The 22,729-nt window shown below is 43.0% G+C and overlaps 1 protein-coding gene and 1 long non-coding RNA gene across 4 annotated transcripts in view; one reads left to right on the top strand and one right to left on the bottom strand.

Moving 5' to 3' along the window:
- The window catches only part of IFT80 (intraflagellar transport 80), a 139,812-nt gene extending 133,559 nt beyond the window's left edge, over positions 1-6,253 (top strand). The window contains exon 19 of the mRNA XM_019532664.1: positions 5,049-6,253. Within this exon, the coding sequence (XP_019388209.1) occupies positions 5,049-5,162 (114 nt within the window). The 3' untranslated portion in view covers positions 5,163-6,253. The remainder of the gene's footprint in view (positions 1-5,048) is intronic.
- Positions 1-22,729, bottom strand: part of LOC109308389 — a 69,976-nt gene that overhangs the window by 13,758 nt on the left and 33,489 nt on the right. Inside the window, exon 1 of one of the 3 annotated variants that reach the window (XR_002100600.1) lies at positions 4,376-5,042. The exons of 1 other annotated variant lie outside the window; for it this stretch is intronic. This is a non-coding gene — a long non-coding RNA (uncharacterized LOC109308389). Of the gene's footprint in view, positions 1-4,375; positions 5,043-22,729 lie in introns of those variants that run through there. One more of the 3 variants, XR_002100599.1, reaches the window with a different exon arrangement.

The raw sequence follows: 22,729 nt of genomic DNA, 5'->3' as shown, positions 1-22,729 counted from the left end.
AGTGTGTTTTAACGACCTCTGCATCAGCAGGACATTGGCTGCTGTGGTCCCCCTGCTTTACATGTGGCAGGTTCAGGTGTTATATCTTGTAGTTGTGTCAGGGCTGATTGTGTAGTTTGCCTGATAGTTTAGGTAATGATTTGTATAGGATGTTGTGGATAAGGATGATCCTTCCTCAGGTGGGGGGTTAGGCTAGATGACCTATGGAGATCCCTTTCAGCCTTACTTCTCTGATTCTGCAACCTCAGTTTTTTATGTACTATCTTGTGCTCTGATGCATTCCTAGTCATATTGATGATATCTTTCAGGCACCCATTCCACTTAGAATAATCTGCAGGATTGCAATGTAGAGCTCCATAGAGGTGTTTATAAAACTAGTTCTTGGACTGTATCTACGTCTGAGGTTTAATTTGGCTAAGTAATACTTTGGTCCTTTTTTTCTTGAAGGGAAGTATTGTTTATTAAAATACCCCAAGAGTTGGAATATGCAGAAGACACTTGTAAGTAGTGTTCTTTAAGATGTACTTTGTGTATTCATGCTTGCTGCTCACCTTCCTATGTTCCTAAGAGTTCTAATTATAATCTCAGACTTGCAGGCAGAAGTGGTGGGAACTGTAGCTGAACTTCACCCTCAAAATATTCAGGAATAGAGAAAAGAGGGTCAGGGAGCAGGTCAGGAATAGAGAAAAGAGGTTAGGGAGCATATCAAATGTTCTACTGACGCATTCCAGGAGTGTAAATATACATAGTACATAGATTTCATAAATTTCTAGGTTCAGGAGGGACCTATTATATCATCGAGTCTGACCCCCTGCTCTGGGTAGCAAAGAGCATTGAGGTCAAATAACTCCAGCCAGATGCTTGTCTAATCTCCTTTTGAACACCTCCAAGGTAGGAGAAAGCACCACCTCCCTTGGAAGTCTATTCCGTACTTTGGCAATCCTTACCATAAAGAATTTTTTCCGGATGTCCAATCTAAATCTACTCCCTTTCAGTTTATGGTCATTGTTTCTAGTAACCCCGAAGGGGGATCCTGGTAAACAGAGTACCCCCTATTCCCTGCTGACCCCACCCCGATGAGTTTGTAGACAGCAACAAAATCACCTCTCAGCCTTCTCTTGCGGAGACTGAAGAGATTCAGGTCCCTCAATCTGTCATCATAGGATCTTACCCACAGGCCTTCAACCATACGAGTAGCCCTCCACCGAACCCTTTCATATCCATATCCCTCTTGAAGTGTGGCACCCAAAACTGGACTCAGTACTCCAGTTGCAGCCTCACCAATGCCGCATAGAGGGGAAGTATCACCTCTCTAGACCTGTTCGTGATGCACCTACTGATGCAAGACAGCGTGCGGTTAGCCTTACTACCTTGTCACTCTGTTCATTTTTGCATCGACTATGACTCCAAGATCCCTTTCCACTGCTGTGCTACTTAGAATGGTATTTTCTATAGGTCTATAGGTTTCTACAGTCTATAGGTGTACTGGTGATTCTTTCTCCCCAGGTGTAGCACTTTGCACTTATCTTTGTTAAATTCCATCCTATTCTAATCCACCCACTTGCCCAGTCTGTCCAAATCCACCTGAATTTGCTCCCTACCCTCTAGTGTGTTTACTCTACAACATAGTTTGGTGTCATCTGTGAATTTGGACAGGGCGCTTTCTACACCCTCATCCAAATTACTGATGAAGATATTGAACAGTACTGGTCCAAGGACAGGGCCTTGGGGGACACCACTGCCCATGTCTCTCCAGTTAGAAACCGACCCATCCACCACCACTCTCTGTCTGCGTCCCATAACCAGTTTTCCACCCACCTGACTGTGAAAAAATCCATGTCACAGCTACTTAGTTTACTTGTAAGAATTGGGTGTGACACTGTCGAAAGCCTTTTTTAAAATCCAAATGAATAACATCTACCTCTACTCCTGCATCTGAGCACTTTGTGACCTAGTCATAAAAAGAGACCAGGTTAGTCAGGCAAGATCTGCCTGCTAATAACCCATGCTGGGTGCCCCTTAACATAGTATTACCTGCTGGCCCCCCACAAATATGATCCTTAATGATTTTTTCTAAGGTCTTGCCAAGAATAAGGTGAGGTTAACTGGCCCATAGTTACCACGGTCCTCCTTCCTCCCCTTCTTCAAAATAGTGACCACATTTTCCCTTTTCCAGTCTTCTAGGACCTGTCCTGAGTTCCATGAATGCTCAAATAGTTGCACCAGTGGTTTCGCTATGACACTGGCCAATTCCTTTAGTACCCTTGGGTGAAGATCATCAGGGCCTGCCAACTTAAATACTTCCAACCCCTCCAAGTGCCCCTTCACCAAGTCAGCACTGACTCTTGGTGGATTGGTATCTTTCTCAAGCCAGACTAAAGTCTGGTTGGGAGGTGTGTTTGTATCCATAACCAGGAACACAGATGCAAAGAAACTGTTTAAGAGCTCAGCTTTGTCCATCCTATCTGTTACAAATTGCCCTAGTCCATCCTGTAGTGGCCCTATGTTACCCTGCACCTTCTTCCTGCTCCCTACGCACTTAAAGAAGGACTTTTTGTTACCCTTAATCTTTGTTGCCAGCTTAAGTTCTGTTTCTGCTTTGGCCTTCCTCACTGCTTCCCTGCAAGCATGAGCCAAGCACATATACTCCTCCTTGGTGGCTGTCTGCTGCTTCCATCACCTGTAAGCCTCTCTTTTCCCCTGTAGGCTCTCCTGGATTTCCATGCTCCGCCAAGAGGGTTTCTTGGCTCTTTTGCCTCCCTTTATATGTACTGGGTTGGTAGCCCTCTGTGCCCGCAGGAGCAGTCCCTTGAGGAACTCTCACCCTTCCTGGACTCCCATGTCACCCGATGTTATTACCCCTCAGTCCTACTCTAATTAATCTCCTGAGCTTGTTGAAGTTGGCCTTCCAGAAGTTCTAGCACTTCTGCCCTACTAGTTATCTTTCCCACCTTACGACGCATAGTGAATCCTATCAACAGGTGGTCGCTATCTCCTAGGTTACCTTGTACTTGCAGATCTCTCACCAAGTCTTCCCCTGTGGCCAGGACCAAGTCAAGTAAGGTATATCCCCTAGTGGGACTGCATACCTCCTGTGTTAGGTGCAGGTCCTTACATCTCTAAGACCTCCAGTTACAGCTGAATAACCTTTATTTTAGGTTCTGCTGGGGTTCAAGCCCAGAAGAGTAACCATGAAAAGTTGTTGAGCAACCAAAAAAAATGTCATGTGCACTGCAAGATTTGAATGTGAATCACATCTATAGACCAAAACGTTACGTGCGACTGTATGTACCACACTGCATGTATTGGATGCACAGTGGTAATATTAATCAGGAGTACATAACAGTTGGGCTGCTGAATTATGAATACAGTGAGAAACACAAGTGGCCGGTATTGGAATACCAGTACCAAAATTCATTACGCTGATTTGATTTAGAGGTATTCATTTTTTGAAATAGGAGTATTGAGGGTGCAGTCCATTGTGGGCCAGCATTATGACTACTAGGCATCAGTTAGTATTACTTTTATCATAATGGCATTCTGATGTTCCAGTCATGTGCGACAATATAAAAATATAGATAATTTGAAAAAAATTACCTGTGTCAAGTGGTGTGAAACTGAATGGCTCTAGGAGGATTGAGAATAAGTAGGTTGTTTATTTTTTTGGCTATGTAGCTGAGTTAAGTTGAAGTAAGATTGCCATTGAATTAGGGGCAATTTGTTTGTAATACTTCTTGGGTAACTTATCCTCATAATCAGTCTAAAATATGTCTTGATTTCTGCATCGTTTCCTTCTTCTGCCTGGGACTGGGAGCAGTGCAGTAGGGCAAGGGAAGTGCCTTGAATTAGCTGCATAGACTGGGTTGTCAGGAAAGCAGTAGAATAAGCAATTGCACTGCACTTTTAATCTTATAATGGTTCTTCATAACACCTTGTCACTCCCAATTCACAGGTCTTCTCCATCCCTCCAAGCAGACTATTGCAAGAAAGGATTTTCTCTGATACTTAGCTCAGCCTGCATCTCCCTCTTTCTTACATGTGAGGACGGGCATTTCATGCTTGAAAGCTTGTCCAGTAGCTCTCCCAGCTATACAGTTGGTCCTATAGAAGATATCATAAAAAGTCCTTGCCTCTCAGACATTTCCAGGACTGTCGTGACTAGAACACTCCAACACTGATTTTTTCTCTAAATGTGACAGTCACCAGTGTGCATGAGTTCAGCTATTAATGCATATCAATCCTGGCCTGAAATCAGAAATCTGCTAGCAGAAAAAACAAAAGAATGAGATAAGATGCTGGTTTGGACAATGTAGCTGTATTACAGTCAAAAATGAACAGCATGCCAACAGTGTTTGACTATGAGAATGAGACATACCTACCTGGGAGCCAATCTGAATCCTTTTCATCTGTCTAGCATTCATAGTTTCACTGAAACAGGGTACTGTCACATATGATGTTTTTCAGCAGGTGGAAAAGTGCCAAGCCATAGCTGAAACATTTGTCAATACAAAAAACAAGTATCAAGTGGCAATCTTATTTTTCCATCAAATGACTAATGTAGATACCATCAATTTGCTTGATGGACTATTGGTATAGGAGAGGGAAGTTGCTTAATGTACCATTAATGAATGGTTCAATTCTGAGTGATGTGACAAATAGATTTCATTTGTTTTTAAGTTGGAAGAAGGCCAGTGGGCTCATCTAAATTTGTTTCCTTGTATCAGTATTTTCTCCCTACATACGATATTTGTTGTTGCAAAGTTTCAACTCTGTTTAATGTCAAAAATGGGAACCTGAGAGATCATACTCTTTATCAGAACATGTGGCATAGGCCCCTCCAGGTAATCTACACACATAGCTTCCATTAGTATTAACTGTAGCTATTTGTGTGCATCAAGAGGGGGCTTATGTAAAGAGTGAGCAAATTGTTTTGTAACTTGTACCTTAAAACACTCATGTTCTTCATTAGTAGACTTCTAATAAAATGTGAATGTGAAAATTAGTAGACTTCTAATAACATGCAGCTACTGTCTTTCCTATTCTTACAGCTGGAAGTTGATTGGGATAAAATCAAGGCCAAAATAGAGATGGAAATTGCTAAAGAGAGAGAACGAGCAGCAAGCACTCCACCGGTCAGGACCAGCGTGACTGTTCAGCACTAAGTGCCATACTGATCACATTAGTTAGTTGTTTTATCAGACATTAGTTACATCTGTGTATTAAAAAGTATAAGTAAGAATTAACATTATCCACAGAGTGAGAGAAGGAATTGGCAGTTTTGCTTTTGGACAATGTGCAGAATTTCTCACCGATGCGTTGTCAGTGCCCCTCCTGCTTCCCTTATCCACTGAAATCTGTGGAACTGTGTGAGCAAGGAAAGAGAATGGGGCTGGTCCTTGTCTTAATCTTTCAGCTTTTCATAGCTTTGGAGTAACCGTATTTAGTCTTTGGATACCTGGAGTTATACCGTGATGTATATGTTTAAGCTCCTAAATAAGCTTGTCTGATTTGCCAGCAGCTGCAGGGCTCAGGTACTTGCCCAGCTATGTGAAAAATGCAAGGCTATATTTGTAAACCAAAAAAAAGGAATATTTCATTTGCAGTTAAATGTATTAAACCATGAGAAGACTGTCCCAGTGTTGAAGTATTTTCAGATAATACATATAATTTATTATTTCAAATTAGTTGCTTGCAATTACATATTATGTTGTTGGGTAGCTTTTGGGAAAAAAGATTATCATGGAAAAATCATCTCACATTTAATATAGCATGGAAGGTCTTTTAAATTTTAACAAAATATGTGTTTTCTGAAAATACCGAATATGCAATTAGCCATAGTGTTCAGAGCTTCATTTTAAAGTAGAATATCCTATCTATTTAGCTGAAGAATAACAGTTCATGTTTGTATGCTGTCCAGCTCACTTGGTTAAAATTTTAGTGGTGTTACACATATGCTATTTCATCAAAGTATACTCTTCTTTTTTTCCTGTTACATGCATATACCGCGGTTTGTCTGCATGATTCCTTTGCAATATTGGGATGTTAATGGATTACTGGTAGCTGAAAGACGTTAAAGTAATTATATATAATATTTATCTTTCAGATGTTAACACTAAAATGTTTTTACACATTCTGTGAATTTTTATCTGATTTAAATATTTTGTTTTGTAAATCATTATGTGGCAGGTATAAATCTTCCATATATTTCATATATTTCTTAATAAAAAATCAAATAAAGTACTTTATACAATTACCTGGTGTATTTTATTGATTTTCTCAGACTACTAATTAAAGCAGATAAATTCTATCTAGCACCTGCAACCCCTTTAAAGGCCCATTTCTTTTGTATGCTGAGCATGTCCTGCAAGCTGAACACCCTTCTCTTCCATTGACATATGAGAAGCACTTACTACTTGCAGGGCTGAGACCAAAATATCACTAATAGCCAATGTTTAATGTTAAGTTTATGGACCTTGGCACCACTTCATAATGCTATGTAAGTAAATTCTGAAGGCCAATCTAGTGGAAATGCAAGATTTGAGATCTGAACCCAAGCTTGCGCTCTTGTTCTTGAGCCAGCTGGGGCTAAGAGTACTGCAGAGACAGCAAATTCACCTGGCTTCCTGAAAATGCACAATGGAATTATTACCACAAGGAGGTTTTTTTTAAAATAAACTTTGTACTTGCAAAAGTTGCTAGTGATCAACTGCACTGTTACCTGTTTTATCCTCAGAACAAAGTACAGGCCATACAGCCGCAGAGCAAGCTGGCTCACTAATAAATGTCAAGATCAAGTGAAAATTATTTCAGTTATTCCTAATTGTATCTTGAATATTTTCATAGAACATTGCTTATTGTTTAGTTTAGTTGGATACTTGTGGCCAAATTCCAATTACTGTCTCCTTAGGTGCCCTGTAGTAAGTTGTTCCAATTCTGTTTTTTGATTTAGTTAGTGTTACTCTTAGAATCAAGTTTTCAGAGAGACTTGATGTTTATGAATCCAGAGTTTATTTTCTGTGAATATTCTTCAATATTTGTTAGCTTTGTAATCCTTTTCTTCGCCAGACTCAACTACTAGAATATTTACAGACAATAAACAAGCACAAATACTGTAAAAATAAATTAGTTTAAAAAACTAACATATAGTAAGGTAATCTTTCTGCAGTGTTTATCTAGTGCTACCCATATATATAGTATGCGTCAGCCTTTGGTGGGCATCAAGCTTTGGGTGATTGAAAGGTGAAATCCTCTTTATTAATAGTCTACAGATCCATCCAGTCTTACTGCTACAAACAATATGGCAGAATTAATTTATGGGACTGCCAGATCCTCATCAGGGTTTTAGATACTCCAAAAGGTAATTTGAGCAAATTCTTTTGTTTTTACAATCCTGTTAAATTATTTTTTAGGTTTTTTGTGTACAGCAAACTGATTCTTGGACAGAATCCAGTCCTTGAACCGATTTATCTAGAGGAGTTTGGGGTGGGGAGGTTCCACATTGCAACTGCAGTTCTAGACTTTTGCCTTCTCTGCTTTGAGATGCTTTGTATTAATACAGTACACAATAGCTTTTGACTTTAGACGTCTGAGGTTTTCAGACAGTCTATATTGTACTTGTCCTTAATTATTTGCAGGTACTGTAGTACACTATATTACACTTGTCCTTAACTATTTGCAGAATAAAGAGATTTGCATATTACCAAGTACTATGGTAGGACCAGTACAACTTTCCTCCTGTTATTCCTGTCAAGTTACCTCCTCCTCCAACTTGTTTGTATTATGTAACTTCCACAATCAGAGTTAAGACAACAGAAAATTAACTAGTGATGCAGGAAGACCCTACACTAGATGATCAAGTACCCATTTTAAAAATAAAGTATCTGCCTGCTAGGTAACTACTGTATTTTCATGGCTGCACTTATCAAAATTTCCTCCTGTTGTCTGAGAAGTAGAAGTGAGTACAACTGAACTATAACTGTTCTAGTCAGTGTTGTGATTGATTAGCCTTTCAGATATAAATACAATTTTGGTGTAGTAGTATAAGCATCTTAGTAGTCCATGTACCGTACCTTAGCACTTATCAATATCAATCCCCATTATAGTTAGTTTATTTTGCATATAAAGAACTTGGTTAGATTGTAAAACTGTAAGATATACAGTGTCACGCTAAGTGAGAGAGAAGCTGATCAGTGCAATATTTAAAGGCCAGGAGTCAGTAATGAATATAATGAGAAAGTCTCATAGCAATGTCAGTTTAGTTCAAACATCCACAAATTATATTTAATTGCCATTGCACATGATCTTGTAAACCTCATCTGAAAAAGTTACTTATTGAAAATTGGTACTTTAGGGTTTGGAGGTTGGGGGGTTTCTTGGTGGGGTCAGTCTCCTGATGTAAAAATTAACAACTGAAATAATCTGTCAATGTAATGTTAGCACCCTATACTATAATGTTGGAGCCCTGGATGCTCTGTTGACGTCAGTAAGATGCCCCACGCATCAGGAAAGTACAAGGATATTACATTGTAGTAAGGGATGGAATATTGTATGCACTACTACCGTTATCTCTAGTTGTTCAAGGGAGGTCACAGCATTGCATGTCAGGAAAGTAGGAGTCTGAACACAACTTAGGAGCCAGGAACTCCAGAATTTGACTGGGAATTCCCTTATGACTTTGCATAAATCAAGAGGGCTTCCTGTCTCAGTTTCTCCTCTGAAAATTAGAACAATCTGTATTTGCTTACTTTGCAGAGTTGTTCTGCAGATTAATTATCTAGTATTCATAATACACTTTAGTAAGGAAGTGTTAGTAAGTACTAATTATTGTGAGTTTTATAATACCTGGCTTTTCATCCATAACTCTCAAAAGAGTTTTATAAAGAAACAATATTGTTATTCCTACTTTATAGTTGAGACAAAAGGTGAACTTACTTGCTTGACATCACCCAGTAGACCATGGACAGGCAGGAAATAGAAGCCAAGCCACTTTGGTCCCAGTACAGTGTCTTGTTCACTATTTTTTTTAAGCCCACTGGACACCAAAACACTTTATATAAGCCACTGGAATACCAGGGACTAGATTTTCAAAATGCTACTTGCCATTTTCCCACTGGCAAAACAGTGGGAATAGCTTCCCAGGATCTGTCTGAGTTACTCCAGGGTTTCATCCAAATCTACAGGGGCTAGAGTGGTGCAGGCACTAAGCTGCGTGGTTGACAGCTCAGAGGTCTCAAGTTTGAGGTCACAGCAGAAGGGCTCACAGCGCAGCTCTATCAGATTCCAATGAATCTGCAAATTTTGCTAAATGCCTTGTGACAAAGACACAAAAATGAAAAGATCCAAATCTATCAACTTTCATTTCTGAGCTAAATTTCAGCACTGAACAAAACAAAAAAATGTTCTGGAATTTCCTTTGAGACTCTCAGTCTTTGCTATTTTTTCATAAAAGTATGTAGATCATAACAAATTGTGAAGGGAAATATTGGTGGTAGAAAGAAAACTGATAAGAGAGAACCTATTCACATATAAAATTATCACACATCAGTATTTCTGATTCCAAAAGAAGCGAAGTGAGAAGCAAAACGCTGTGTTCCACTGATATATCTTCAGGAATTTCAAGCACCACGTAGCTGCTACATAGACTATATTATTTTTAAAAAAACAAAATAACTGCATCATGTTGGAATAAGGCCAGCCTTCCATACTTCTTGAAGCATACCTGGCAAATCTGCCTGAAAAGTAATATAATCCAAACACACTTGCTTTGGAATGCTATACTGAAATGAGATATGGGTTTATCGATAATATTTTTCAAACAATTAATTGGGCACTTTCTTCATTTATACATAAATGTATTTTTCTGTCAAAATATGTTCTCTCCTGTAGGAAGAGCTGCAAGGTGGGATGTGCTGCAAATGTTTGCCCATCACAATAATGCTAGGGCCCCACCTTACTGTTGGTGAAACTGGATGGTGGAGTTTTGGGCTGCTTGTCTGAATTAAAAGTGTTCACAAGTGTTTGGCCCTGTAATAAAAGAGATACTTTTGCTTTTGTGGAGCTAACATACCACATGATCAAGACGTTAAACCACAGACATGGATTTCATGTTACTTTACCCTTCATGTAATTCCTTTAATTTAGAAGCTTAGTGGTGTGGTTCTTGACGGTTGCACATGCCAGTGAGAATTGAGTCCTGTACCCCACAACCTTCCAAGGTCGAGTGTTGAACAAGAGAACAGTCGCCTGGAGGTATAAGATGCGATTTTGAATTTCTTCTGGCTGAAAATGGCATTGTATCCAGATCCTCTGAGTCCTGAGAGAATGCTCTAACCACTGGGTTATTACATAAAAGGTGATAGTGACAATGGCCTGTTTTTAAATTGAAAGAGGAGATTGTGAGGGACTCAATCCTGTTAGTATGTGTTACTATTGCTTCAAGCACACCCACTGAATGGGGTGTAAACTCACTGATGTTCTAGTTCCCAATCAGCTCTGGTGGAAAACTTTGCTTTCTTTGTGGACTTACATGGTGCTCAGGCCTTCTGTAGCACCTCTACAAAGGTGCTACCCATATCAAAAAAGTGGATGCCCAATATTGGATTATAAAAGTGAAAAGGGAGATGAAAAACAACAGTGCAAATGGATACCATCATCCTGGATAGAAAGGAAATACACAGAGAGGCAATGTTTTCTTCACTTAAACATGAAATTACAAGCCAGACAGACTCAAGGAAGCTTCCAAGTGGAAAACTGCAGGAGTAAACTGTAGTCTGCATGTGTACAATGGAGTGGCTCAACAATTCCAGGATTTGCTGAGGGAGGATCTTGCAGAGCTGCCTGCAGTTAGCAAACTGTTGGTTGAGGTAGCAGGTAAATGATATGAGCTGCATATAGACAAATTTCAAGAGAGTTCTGATAAGGGACATTATCTTCCTTTGGATGCCTACCTCTTTCCATAAAGAGGATAGATTAATTGCTGAAGGGATGGGAGACACTTGCAAGTATTTCCATTGGTCTTGTGGGAAGTTAAAAATAACAAGATCTGCTTGATCATCTGACATTTTGCCATCTTCTTTCCTAGTATGGCTGCTTCCATCCCAGACATGAAGGATGGGGGAAGTACTGAAAGTAACAGAAAAAAGCAAAGGTCCCTTGAAAGGATAAATAGAAGATACTTCAGCAAACCAGAGTGACAGCAAAGTGGGCCATAATATGGCTACTGAGAGGTAAGAGGATCAAACCTTATGGAGTATAACATAAATACAATGTATTTTAACTAAAAGCTTGGGTTTGCCAGAAATCACGATAATAGGCTCTATCAAATGCTCAGAGTCTCGTCATAAACTTGTTATAATCAATACAACAGACTCTTCATAACCTCCAAAACTAGACTACAGTTAATTACTGGCTTGATGGGAAAGCAAGCATACTATGACAAGTTAAGCAATAACTTTAAATCCTAGTTTAAACGTATGACATTAAAATCTTTGTAAACTATGTCGTGTAGATGAAATGGGGACCATAAATTGAAGCGATAGATTGTAAAACACACCATTTCAACTTAGGGCCAATTAAACCTCCGTCTCATGAGCACACTCCGCTGACTTACCTCCCTCTCTGGTGGGGAGGGGAGGGTGAGCTGCCAGCGGGCGTAGCGGTCCCTGTGCTGCTGAGGGGTGGGGAGGGAGCTGCTGGTGCTTCCCTCTGTGGCAGTGGCGGCCCCACGCAGGCAGCACCTGCCCACAAGCACCCAGCTCGCGCGATCCCAGTGGGCACTGCAGCTGTGGAGCGAAGCACCGGGCTGCTGCGCAGCTCAGGCAGGCTTGGTGGGCAGAGATCAGGTTCACCGCTTTTCTTTGGCAGAACCTGCTTTCCCAGGATACTGCCAGGCTGCCTGCCAGAGCCACAGAGCTGCATGGAGCCCGATGCTTCACTTCACCACTGTTGTGGCAGCAAACTAAAACTCCTCAAGGGAGTTTTAATTTCCTGCACCCCAAGTCATTTAAGGCGCGTTATGCTGTTGAATTTCCTACAGTGGCTGGAATTATTGTGCAATAGGCCGCCAAGGTGTGCAAACACCGACACCATTAAAGTAGTGCAAAAGCATTTAGCCCACTTTAAAGTGTCATGGACACATGCCCGTTTCATCTACACACGGCCTTATGCCTTAACTAAACACTTGTAACCTGCCGTTGTGGTTCAGTGGTAGAATCCCTGTCTGCCCTGTGGGAGACCTAGGTTCAATTCCTGAACTACAGCCATCAAGGCACTGAATGTCTGGACTCAGTCTGACCTTTGGATACTGTCTCAATGGTTTAAAGTGGGAATGGAAGTTCTGGGCAGCCTTCACACCTCCATACTCTTGTCTAGGTGTACACGTCAAAGGTCCAGGTGACCTCTCACACATACACCATGATCCAGAAGGAACAACAGTTGCCTACTATTTCTAGATATTCCTATGTTATTTCTGACTATATCTAACAAGAGAAGTTTAGCATGGTATTAATTGCTAATACTAGAAATTATTGTAATCTCAAAGGGTCAGATTCTGATGCATCATATTCAGCATGAATAGTCCCATTGAAGCCAATGCTACTAAGCTGGAGTTGAGTTCAGAATTTCTCTGAGAAAGAGATAAACATCTATATATGGGCGTGCAAGTATATCTTATGCTACTGATTCATACTTTACTTTGTTGCATGATCTCATCCCTATTTTTACTTTTCTAAAGGCTTATCTAATGCTTGTGCATTATGGAAAGATAATTTAATATTTACTTTAACTTTGTAAAAAACTGTAAAAGATTTGTGATCTTTCACACAACAAAATTATCTGTTTGTAAATGCTATTTGCCTGTCATAATTAATATTAAATAGGAACTGAAATGCATAGTAGGTGAGTATTTTGTGTGTGTGCAGGGAGAACGAGAGAGGGCCAAATAGGAGTAATGCACATGCCAAAAATAGTAATAGATCTTTACGTCACCAATTAAAGTAGATGTGATATTGTAAAAGAGGCCTGAACATTTTTAACACATAGTTTCCAGAGGTCATTGCAGAGAGAGCTGCAAATAAAGGAACTATACCACTGAGTTACCTTCTTTCATGGAGCACTGTAAGCCAACACTTTCTAAGAAGATCTTAATAATGTTAGCATTTCAGTGAAAAATATCTGGCAAGGAGGACGTAACAAACAATATCTAGCTGTTTACAATATTGAATTCCCAGGATATGGAAAAAATTCTTGAGACAGCTGAAGGATGAACTTGCAGATGAGAACCAAACCATTTTCTTAAGTTGCAATTCATAGATGGAATAACAGTGACTAATTTGCACTTACAGAAGTTTTTTCACCTGAGGGTCTCAAAACTCATTGCAGACTTTAGTTAATAACTTTCACAGATTTGCCTTTCTTAGATAGGCAGCGTTACAGCTATTTTTTAGATTGGCAGATTGAGACCCAAAGAAGTTTAAAGGCTAAGTGTTCTATTCCACCCTTTATGCCTAAGGGGCACATCTAGATGAGCACACACATGTGGTTTGTGGTGCTACCCAGCAAACTGCATGTGCCCCACATGCAGGTGTTTGCCATGCTGCTAATTTGCAGCGCGGTGGGGTTTTTTGACACCAGGAAGTCCTCCTCACTGCTTTGTTGCAACTTCATCTCAAGGATCAAATGATGGGAAGTTACGCAAGAAGATGCATTAATGGATTTTCACGGACTTGAATTAGGGTGGAATAGAATTGCATTTACGTGCCTAAGTCCATTTAGACTCCAATAGAGTCTGGCCCTAAGTGTCCAGATTCACAGTAGTAGGACTGATGGCAGGAATATGGACTTTATAAATGTTCTGGGGTGCAGGTGAAGTGGGTTTTATTCACACTTTTCTAGTACAAAATAAAGAAAGAGTGCCTGTGTTTCAGCCACAATGATCTGTCTGCAGCATATGGTATAATACAGATGGATTTATTATACTTTATGTATCTGAAAATGTAAGTAACTTGTACTCTACCACCTTTATAGTTTGTCAGCTACTATTGAAACAAGTGGTTATTTGTTAGTGAATACTACCTTAGGGAAAACTAAAATATACAGATTTTGCTTTATGTCATTATTAGTAACAGGGATAATACTTGTGCTCATATAGCTTATTTCAACTTTGAATCCCTGCTAACATGTCTACTTGTCTAACAGTCTGTCCTTAGACTATGAATATAGTAACTGTTCCTCTTGAACATTTAGAAAATGCCCAGCTCATTATGGATGCTACCATAAATAAAATATCAAGGTATTTTACAAAAACATGAATTATGCCTACTTGGATCTTAATCGGTTTAATGAATTATATGGTGTGATTGCCTGCAGTGGCCAAGCTGGCATTAATGACTAGGCCTGTCCAAAGATTTGGTAGCTATTCAATGCAGAAGACATTCGGCCCAATTCGGGGACCAAATCTCTGAATCCCAATTGGGAGACTAATTAAAAGTTCTGAATTGATTTGAAGCATCTGAATTGATTCAGAAAAGCTTTGGAAAAGATTCAGCTGCTTTGGAGATTTGGCCATAAACTAAACAGGCAGCTGACAAGTCTGTTGGGGTTGGGGTGAGGGGAAGGAAAGGACATGGGGGAGGGAGGGATTGGGATGGGGGCTGGGACAAGCTGCCCAGTTGGGGCAGCAGGGTGTGTTACATGGGGGCAGGGGGGCACAGGATGCAGGCATGGTAGCGCTGGGAGTGGGGGCTCTGCCCTGCTGCCACTTGCCCAGCTGGGGCCGGGGGGTGGGATGCAGGTTTTTTGTTTTAAATAAAGCTCTGCACTCACCAGCTGCAGCAGCAGAAATTGGGGCTTCTGGGTCCTCGTGGCAGAGCCCCCCCCACCCAGTGCAGTGCAGTGGGATGCAGCAGGGATCACCCCCTCCGTTTTGGCACCTGTGTGGCAGCTGCTCCATGGTGCAGGTGCAGCATGACTTGGCAAGACACCGCATGCTGTCTGGGAGCTAGGCCAGCTCCAGCAGTCAGCCAGAGCCCAGCAGTGCTCAGCCACAGCAGCCCCAGCTCCTAGGCAGCATATGGCACCCTGCCAAGCTGTGCTGCACCCGTGTCATGGGGCAGCTGCCACACAGGGCAATCCCCACTGACCCCCACTGCATGGGGAGGCTCTGCCAGAAGCCCTCAGAGGCCCCAGTGGCTGTTGCCAGAGCCAGTGAGTGCAGGCCTTTTTTTTTTTTTAAAGGGCTGGGAAGCTGAGCCAGGTGGGGGGCTGGGGCTGGGCAGGGCAGCCATAGGGGCTCCCCCGCTGGGGAAGAGGCAGCCACAGAAGAAGTTTTTAAAGAAGTATGCACTAAGGGTCAGAACTAATTAAACAATTCTGAGGTAACTTGGTGGGTCAGTCATACAACCCAGAGCAGAATGCAGGCCTTTGTGTTACCATATGTTCTTATCAAGGAAAATTAACATACTAAGCTTAATGTCTAAACAGAGACACAGCTAAAGAAACCCAGAGGATGGTCATAACTTTTTTCCCCCCCTTTTTTGTTTTGAATAAACTGGTTCTTGGAGATGGTGCTGCATTCATGGGGATAATGTTTCTTGCCCCATATCTCACACTTTTAATCTTTAATTACTAGAGAACATAAAAAGGCGCACCAAGTTCTTAGAGTGATTGTCCATATGTCATTCGACACCTCTGTGTATGCACCCCAAATGCTGCAGACAGGAATGTCAAGTTCAGCACTATGTATAGGTAACTGTGGTGCAGGTTGGGGCCCCCTCGCTCATCCATAAAAAAGTGTAGAAGAACAGGGTGGTACTAACCACCACTCTTTCTTCTAATCTCAACCTTGGCTGAGACAAGAATGATTAGCAGTGTCCTTTCTTAAAATTAGCTGTACGTTTTGATATATGTCTAAATTATGGGGTTTTTCTCTTGCATATAGCTATCAGTAGTGTAGCTTTTTGTATAGAGTAGATAGAGTAGTTTTTAACTTGAGTTTCTTGAATTATTACCCAGCATTGAGTTTTCCATTTTCATAGCTGAACAGAAATCATGCAGTTTCAAATGCTGTCCTTTTGTCAAACAGTCATTCCTCTGAATGATGATCACATACAATGTTTATTTTGTTTAGGCAAAGGACATATTTTGTGTAAATTTTTAATATGAGGGTCATTCTCACAGTGAGCGTAAAGGTCTAAAGCAGTGTTTCTCAACCTTTTTAGGCTCAAGGCACCCTGTATTTGACTTACGGCACCTCACCATAATTTTTGTGAATTGAATGGCTCCCCATTTAAAAAACTGATTTATTACAGTGCTTACCTCCTTGCAGTGAGCCTGGGCTGTGGGGTGAGGCACTATGCAGGCCAAGGACAGACCTAAGTTTGCACTTAACACCCTCCTTTCCCACTTAATTATCTCTTCACTTCTCTCCTCACGCCTTGCAAAATCTTTCAAAAGATCTCATGACACCCAAGGTGTTGAGAATAACTGAGACAACTGCAGTTTCAGTGCCCCAAAAGTCAGTCCCTCCTGACCCCTCAGTAGACTTTGTCAAAATTGTGATGTCAGGGTAGGACATATCACTTCAGGAAACAAAATTAGTGATGACAGCCTCAGTGGGCACATCTACACAAGATGCTTAATGCGCAGTAGCCTAATAACACTGCAGTAGCGTGCCAGGCAAAAAATGTGCTAATATGCTACTGCACAGTAGTATTTAGGCTACTGCACAGTAAGCATCACAAAAAAACCCATGTGCTGGCACTACTGCACAGCAACTGTAGTTATTGTGCATTTCATTAGTACTTCATTAAGCAAGTGCTAAACTAAATGCACAGTAACTACTGTGCAATAATGAACATGTAAAAGCACCCAGTGATTCTTGAAAGAGAAAGGGATGCATTAAATCCTGCCAGAGACTGGATGTAAAGGGTAATTCAAAGCCTATCACCTGTGCTGAGTTCATAGCATCACCACTGAAAATATCAGTATTCTCACCAGTGCAATCAGTCTTAGCCAGTGGTCACCAACTCAGGGATCCTGATCGACAGGTAGATCCCAGAGCCTCTTTGAGTCGATCCTGGGCTGAGGGGACAGCTAAGTGCATGTGCACACCCGCCCACCCCCCACCGCCAGCTCCAGTACGTAAATCTGTAGGGAAGGGAAGGGAAGGGAAGGGAAGGGGTTCAGATTGAGGCCCACGTGGTGAGCAACTGTCTCTGTGGCCCAGGTCCAGCCCAGCTGGACAGTGGGAGGATTGGAGCCCAGGGGACTCCTCCAAGGGCGCAGGGTGGCTCCCTCTCCATCTTTGTGGGGGCAGAGGCAGCAGAGGCAGCTGCTAGGGGTGTGCGAAACAATCCATAGTCAATTCAGATTCGGCCAAATTGGGGCAGTGATTCGATTTGTTGATTCATATTACTGCCTCTGATTCGATTCAGCCAAATCCGAATCTGAAGATTCGATGCTGATTTGGAGAATCAGCGATTTGGCCATAGACACAGCTTTAAATGTTTTTTCTACATACCTCAAGGTACAAGGCATGGTTTATGAATGCTTCAGTGCTGGGGTGGATGCAGCGCTCCACAGGAGTGCGGGGAGACTCCCCGCTTGCTCAGCAGTGAACCCAGAAGTGAACCGGCACTTCTGGGTCTGCCGGGGAGCACACAGAAGGGGGGCCTGCAGCCCCCTGGCTCAGCAGTTGGCCACAGGGGGACCCCAGGTGCCCCCCCAGACTCAGGAGGCACTAGTTGCTGAGCCGAAATGCTTCTGGTCTACTTCCGGGTCTACTGCTGAGCATGCTGGAGACCCCTCTTGTGCTCCTGTGGGACACTCCATCCACCCCAGCATCGAAGTGTTAACGAGCCATTCGGTACCTTGAGGTATGCAGAAAAAACATTTAAAGCTGGGCCTATATCTGAATCTCAAGGGCCCATTCCTTCCCCCCCAACTGTGCTCTGGGCACTGCGGGCAACCTGCAGCAGCAGCAGCCTCCTCCCAGAGTACAGGTGGGAGGGGACATGGGCCCCTGGGGCCTCCAAAGCACAGGTAGGAGGGGGTATGGGCCCCTAGGGTCTCCAGATTACAGGTGGGAGGGCACCTTCAGAAGCTAATAGGATATTCCATCTCAATTTTTGGTCCATTTTTTCAAAGGCCCTTATATTAGAACCCAGACTTAGTACACGACGCATATGGAAGATTAAAGCATGGTATCTTATTGCTAGGCCTGATACCCAATTTGCAAATGGCCTGTACTCCTAGCCAATTTTCTGGGGTCCTCAATATTACAAAAGGCCATTATCAGCTACACAATCCAGAGGAAGGTCCCTTTCACCAGTTGAGCCTACCAGGTGTTCGTGTGTAAACTCACAGTGTGCTTTCATGAAAATTGATGCCTTTATGATCAATATGCAAAAATCAAGTATTCAAATAACATGGTAAATAAGTAACTCAGGATATCCCTACTATTACCACTTTTTCCATACTTAAGTGATCCCTCTCCTGAGATGATGCTACATCAGGAAGTTTAATACATGTTGTTCCTGGAAACAGGAGGTTCCTCCTCTAATATACGAGAAAGGGTTTCATAGTAATTTGTTTCTTATTCTAAAAAGGAAGTAAGGCTCGAAAGGTTCAGGAACCTAGTGGAGAAGCCCCCCAGGAGAGACCCGCCACAGCGATATGGCAGATGATCACCTCCAGAGCCAGAGCTACTCATGCTACCACAGTGTCAGCTCCCCAGGTACAGCTGGGAAACAGGTATGAGGCCCTGGCAGCTGTGGAGGAGGAGGTAGGAGAGGATGCCTCCAGAAGAGCTGATGCTACTCCATGCACGGCACAGACTGAGCAATGCCAGAACACCAAGAGGAAGAGATGCCGGGTCCTCATCATTGGCAATTACATTCTGAGAGGAACAGAGGGGCCTGTCTGTCACTCTGATCCCATCGTTGATTGCCTGCCTGGAGCTCGGATCCGGGACATCACGGAGATGATCCCAGACTTCATCCAACCCTCTGATCAATACCCCATGGTCCTCATTCACATGGGAATGAATGATGCAGCCAGGAGCAGCCCAGACCGTGTCATGAGAGACTACAAGGATCTGGGGGCCAAGCTCAAGGAGACAGGGGCACAGGTGGTTTTCTCTTCTATTCTTCCAGTGAACAGATGCAGGCAGCGCCACAAGGCATGTGTTGGTGAGGTCAACTGGCGGCTTCAGAGCTGGTGTTACTGGGCAGGCCTTGGGTTCTTGGACCATGTTCCACATTTCTGCACAGAGGACACAGAGGTGGGATGGGCTTCATCTCTCCCCAAAAGGTAAGTGTGTTTTTTCTTCCAGGCTGGCTGATCTTGTACCGTAAGCTTTAAACTAGGTTTGCCACGGGGTGGGAATGCAGAGGAGCATGAGGACACTTCACCGTCAAGCCAGGTGACACGCACAGGTAGTACCCAGGTAAGTGACAGGAGCTAGGGCAGGCTTAGGGACAAGGGGGTGGCACATGCACCCACAGGAGGCCTCAAATGCCTTTACACAAATGTTCAAAGCAGGAATAAGCAGGAGGAACTCGCCCTCCTACTAGATAGCAAAAACCCAGACCTAGAGGGGCTCATGATGACTGTTAGGATTCTACCCACAAGTGGGCACTGGACATCGAGGGCTACAAGCTGTACAGGCACACAGAGCAGGGAAAAAAGTGGGGGGGTGGGGGGCTGTAGCACTCTACATCAAAGAGCAATACATATCCTTGATGATCAGGATGGGGTCAGAGTAAACAAGGGGCTATCACCAAGGAGGATTAAACCTCTGTTACTTGTGACTGCAGGGAGGCTGGTAGGAAGGCCAAGGCAGAGATGGAGCTAAGGCGAGCGACCAGAATTAGGGATAACAAAAAGTCCTTTTTCAAATACATAGGGAGTAAGAAGAATGCACTGGGTAATGTGGGGTCCCTAGAGGATAGGCTTGACAATCTGGTGATTGCAGCAAATGAAAAAGCTGACCTCTCTAATGAATTCTTTGCCTCCATATTTCTGAACAGGGACCTGGACATTTCCCCCATAAGGATTACAGACAGACCCACGGGAGGCACCACCATACCTAAGGTCAGGGATGCCTAGTTGGGGAACTTTTGGAGGGGCTGGACGTGTTTAAATCAGCAGGTCCAGAAGCTCTTCACCTGAGGGTAGGGGTCATAGCGGGGCATAGCTTTATGAGTGCTTGTGGGGCACTGGCCAGGTACCAGAGGATTGAAAAAGGGCCAGTGTGGTCCCCATTTACAAGAAGGGGAGAAAGGAGGACCCGGGTAACTATAGGCCAATTAGTCTCACCTCAGTCCTTGGGAAGACCTTTGAGAAAATTATCAAGGAACACATCTGCAAGGGCCCAGCAGGGGGAGGTAATGCTCAGAGGCAACCAAGATGGGTTCATTGCTGGCAGATCCTGCCTGACTAAACTGGTTTTCTTTTATGATCAGGTCACAAAGTCCCTGAACGAGGGTATCATGGTGGATGTTGTCTTGCTGGACTTTAAGAAGGCCTTTGACACTGTTTCTCACCCCGTTCTCATAAAAAAAAAATTAGTCAAATGTGGCATTGGTGGCAAATTGGCTAGATGGTCACACTCAGAGAGTGGTGGTGGATGGGTCATTTTCGACCTGGAGGGATGTGGGCAGTGGAGTCCCCCCGGGCTCGATCCTGGGGCCTGTACTGTTCAACATCTTTATCAGTGATCTGGATGTGGGTGTGATGTTCGCTGATGATACCAAGATGTGGGGCAAGGTGGGCATGCTGGAGGGGAGGAACAGAATCCAGCTAGATCTCAGCAGGTTACAGGCGTGTGAGGATAAGAACAGGATGGAATTCAACACAAACAAGTGCAAGGTGTTTGTGCTGGAGAGCACCCTTCTTATCAACACAGTGACTGAAAGGGATCTTGGAGTTATTGTTGACTCCAGAATGAACACGAGCTGCCAATGCGAGGAAGTGGTCAGTAAGGCTAACCGCATCTCGTCATGCATCTACAGATGCATCACAAGCAGGTCCAGGGAGGTGATCCTTTCCCTCTGCGGCGCTGGTCAGGCCACAGTTGGAGAACTGTGTCCAGTTCCGGGCACTGCACTTCAAGAAGGATGTGGCTAGCATCGAGAGGGTCCAGAGGAGAGCCACTGGTCAAGGGGCAGTGGGTCAGGCCCTACGAAGAGAGGCTAAAGGGTCTGAATCTTTTCAGCCTCCACAAGAGAAGTCTGAGAGGGGACCTGGTGGCCGTTTACAAACTCACCAGAGGGGACCAGCAGAAATTGGATGAGGCTCTGTTCCCCTGGGCACCACGGGGGGTTACTAAGAATAATGGCCACAAATTGTTAGACAGAAGGTTCAGGCTGGACATCAGGAGATATTACTTCACAGTTAGGGCTGCCAGGCTCTGGCATGGACTCCCAAGGGAGGTGGTGCTCTCTCCTTTGGGTGTCTTCAAGAGGAGGCTGGATAGATATTTGATTGGGGTGTTATGACTCCAGCACTCGTTCCTGCCTGGGGCAGGGGGTTGGACCTGATGACCTGTTTAGGTTCCTTCTGACCCTAAGCACTATGACACTATCATCTACTTGTAATGCCCCCTCTGCTGCCTATACTAGACAGATGGGGAGATCCCTATGTGTAAGAATGAATGAAAACTGATTTGATATCAGCTCTAGAAAGACACAAAAATCAGTGGCAGACACTTTAACCCCCTGGGACATTCCATTGCTGTTCTTAGGCAGCACAACTTCAAAAACCAGCTTGAATGGGATATTGAAGAACAAGAAATCCTTCACAGACTAGATTGTGTTCTGTATGTTTTAAACAGGTATTACAGATTCTTATCCTATTATCTGGATTAGCTTTTGTGACCCCTTTTGTTTCTATGAGTTTATTACTTGTTTTCCTCTCCCAAGACTGACCCCCTTCCATCTCTCCCTCCCTCCCTTTCTGCCTTTTGTATTCAAATCACCCTCTCCATTTTATACACCGCCCTGTGCATGTCATTTCACAACATTTGATGAGCTGAGCTTGGACTCACAAAAGCTTATATTATATATCTGATTTAGTTAGTCTATAAAGTACAAATCTACTCTGCTTTTTTATAGTTTCATCATTCCTCTACTGAATTTCATCTTTGCTATTTATAGGATTGGATAAAGTTAGTTTATACCGTAGTAAAACATCAGATACATATGAAAATGAAGACTCCACTGCATATGCTGTCACATCTCTGCTCAAAGTTAAGTGTTTCCAGCCAAGCTCTGTGGACTAAGAAAGAAACTCATCTACATGCAATAAAAATCATGCAGCTCGGAGCAATATACTTGTATGTGTGGCCTTCTTTCATCTAATACAAGAAAAAAACAATAAAAGTGATAGTAAACAACATCAGCAGAAAGATTTTTATATAAATGCAAAGCAATCTATGGTAGGAATAATACATGAGTCTTCAAACTATTTTCAGAGAGGTTCTTCCACGATTGATGAATACTCTAGCACAATGGCAATGCCTCAGCACTGTGGGCTGCCATGAGACCCTTTTTATGGGTGCTGGGGGTAAAATATTAGCACTGTTAGGTGTGCAAGCAGCTTCACTGTTGCAGAGCACTCAGGTGCGCTGCGCCTGAGAACAGAGGAACAGCTCGGGAGAGGCCCTAGTGGCAAGAAGGGGGAGGCTCAGCTGCCAGTCACCAGGGCAGCCAAAGTCACAGGTGCTGGTTGCTAG

Source organism: Crocodylus porosus, unplaced genomic scaffold (assembly GCF_001723895.1).
Source record: "Crocodylus porosus isolate Cpor-Errol unplaced genomic scaffold, CroPor_comp1, whole genome shotgun sequence".
Classification (NCBI taxonomy): domain Eukaryota; kingdom Metazoa; phylum Chordata; order Crocodylia; family Crocodylidae; genus Crocodylus; species Crocodylus porosus.
The sequence above is the reverse complement of the archived record's forward strand: the minus strand, read 5'-3'. Positions and strand labels throughout refer to the sequence as shown.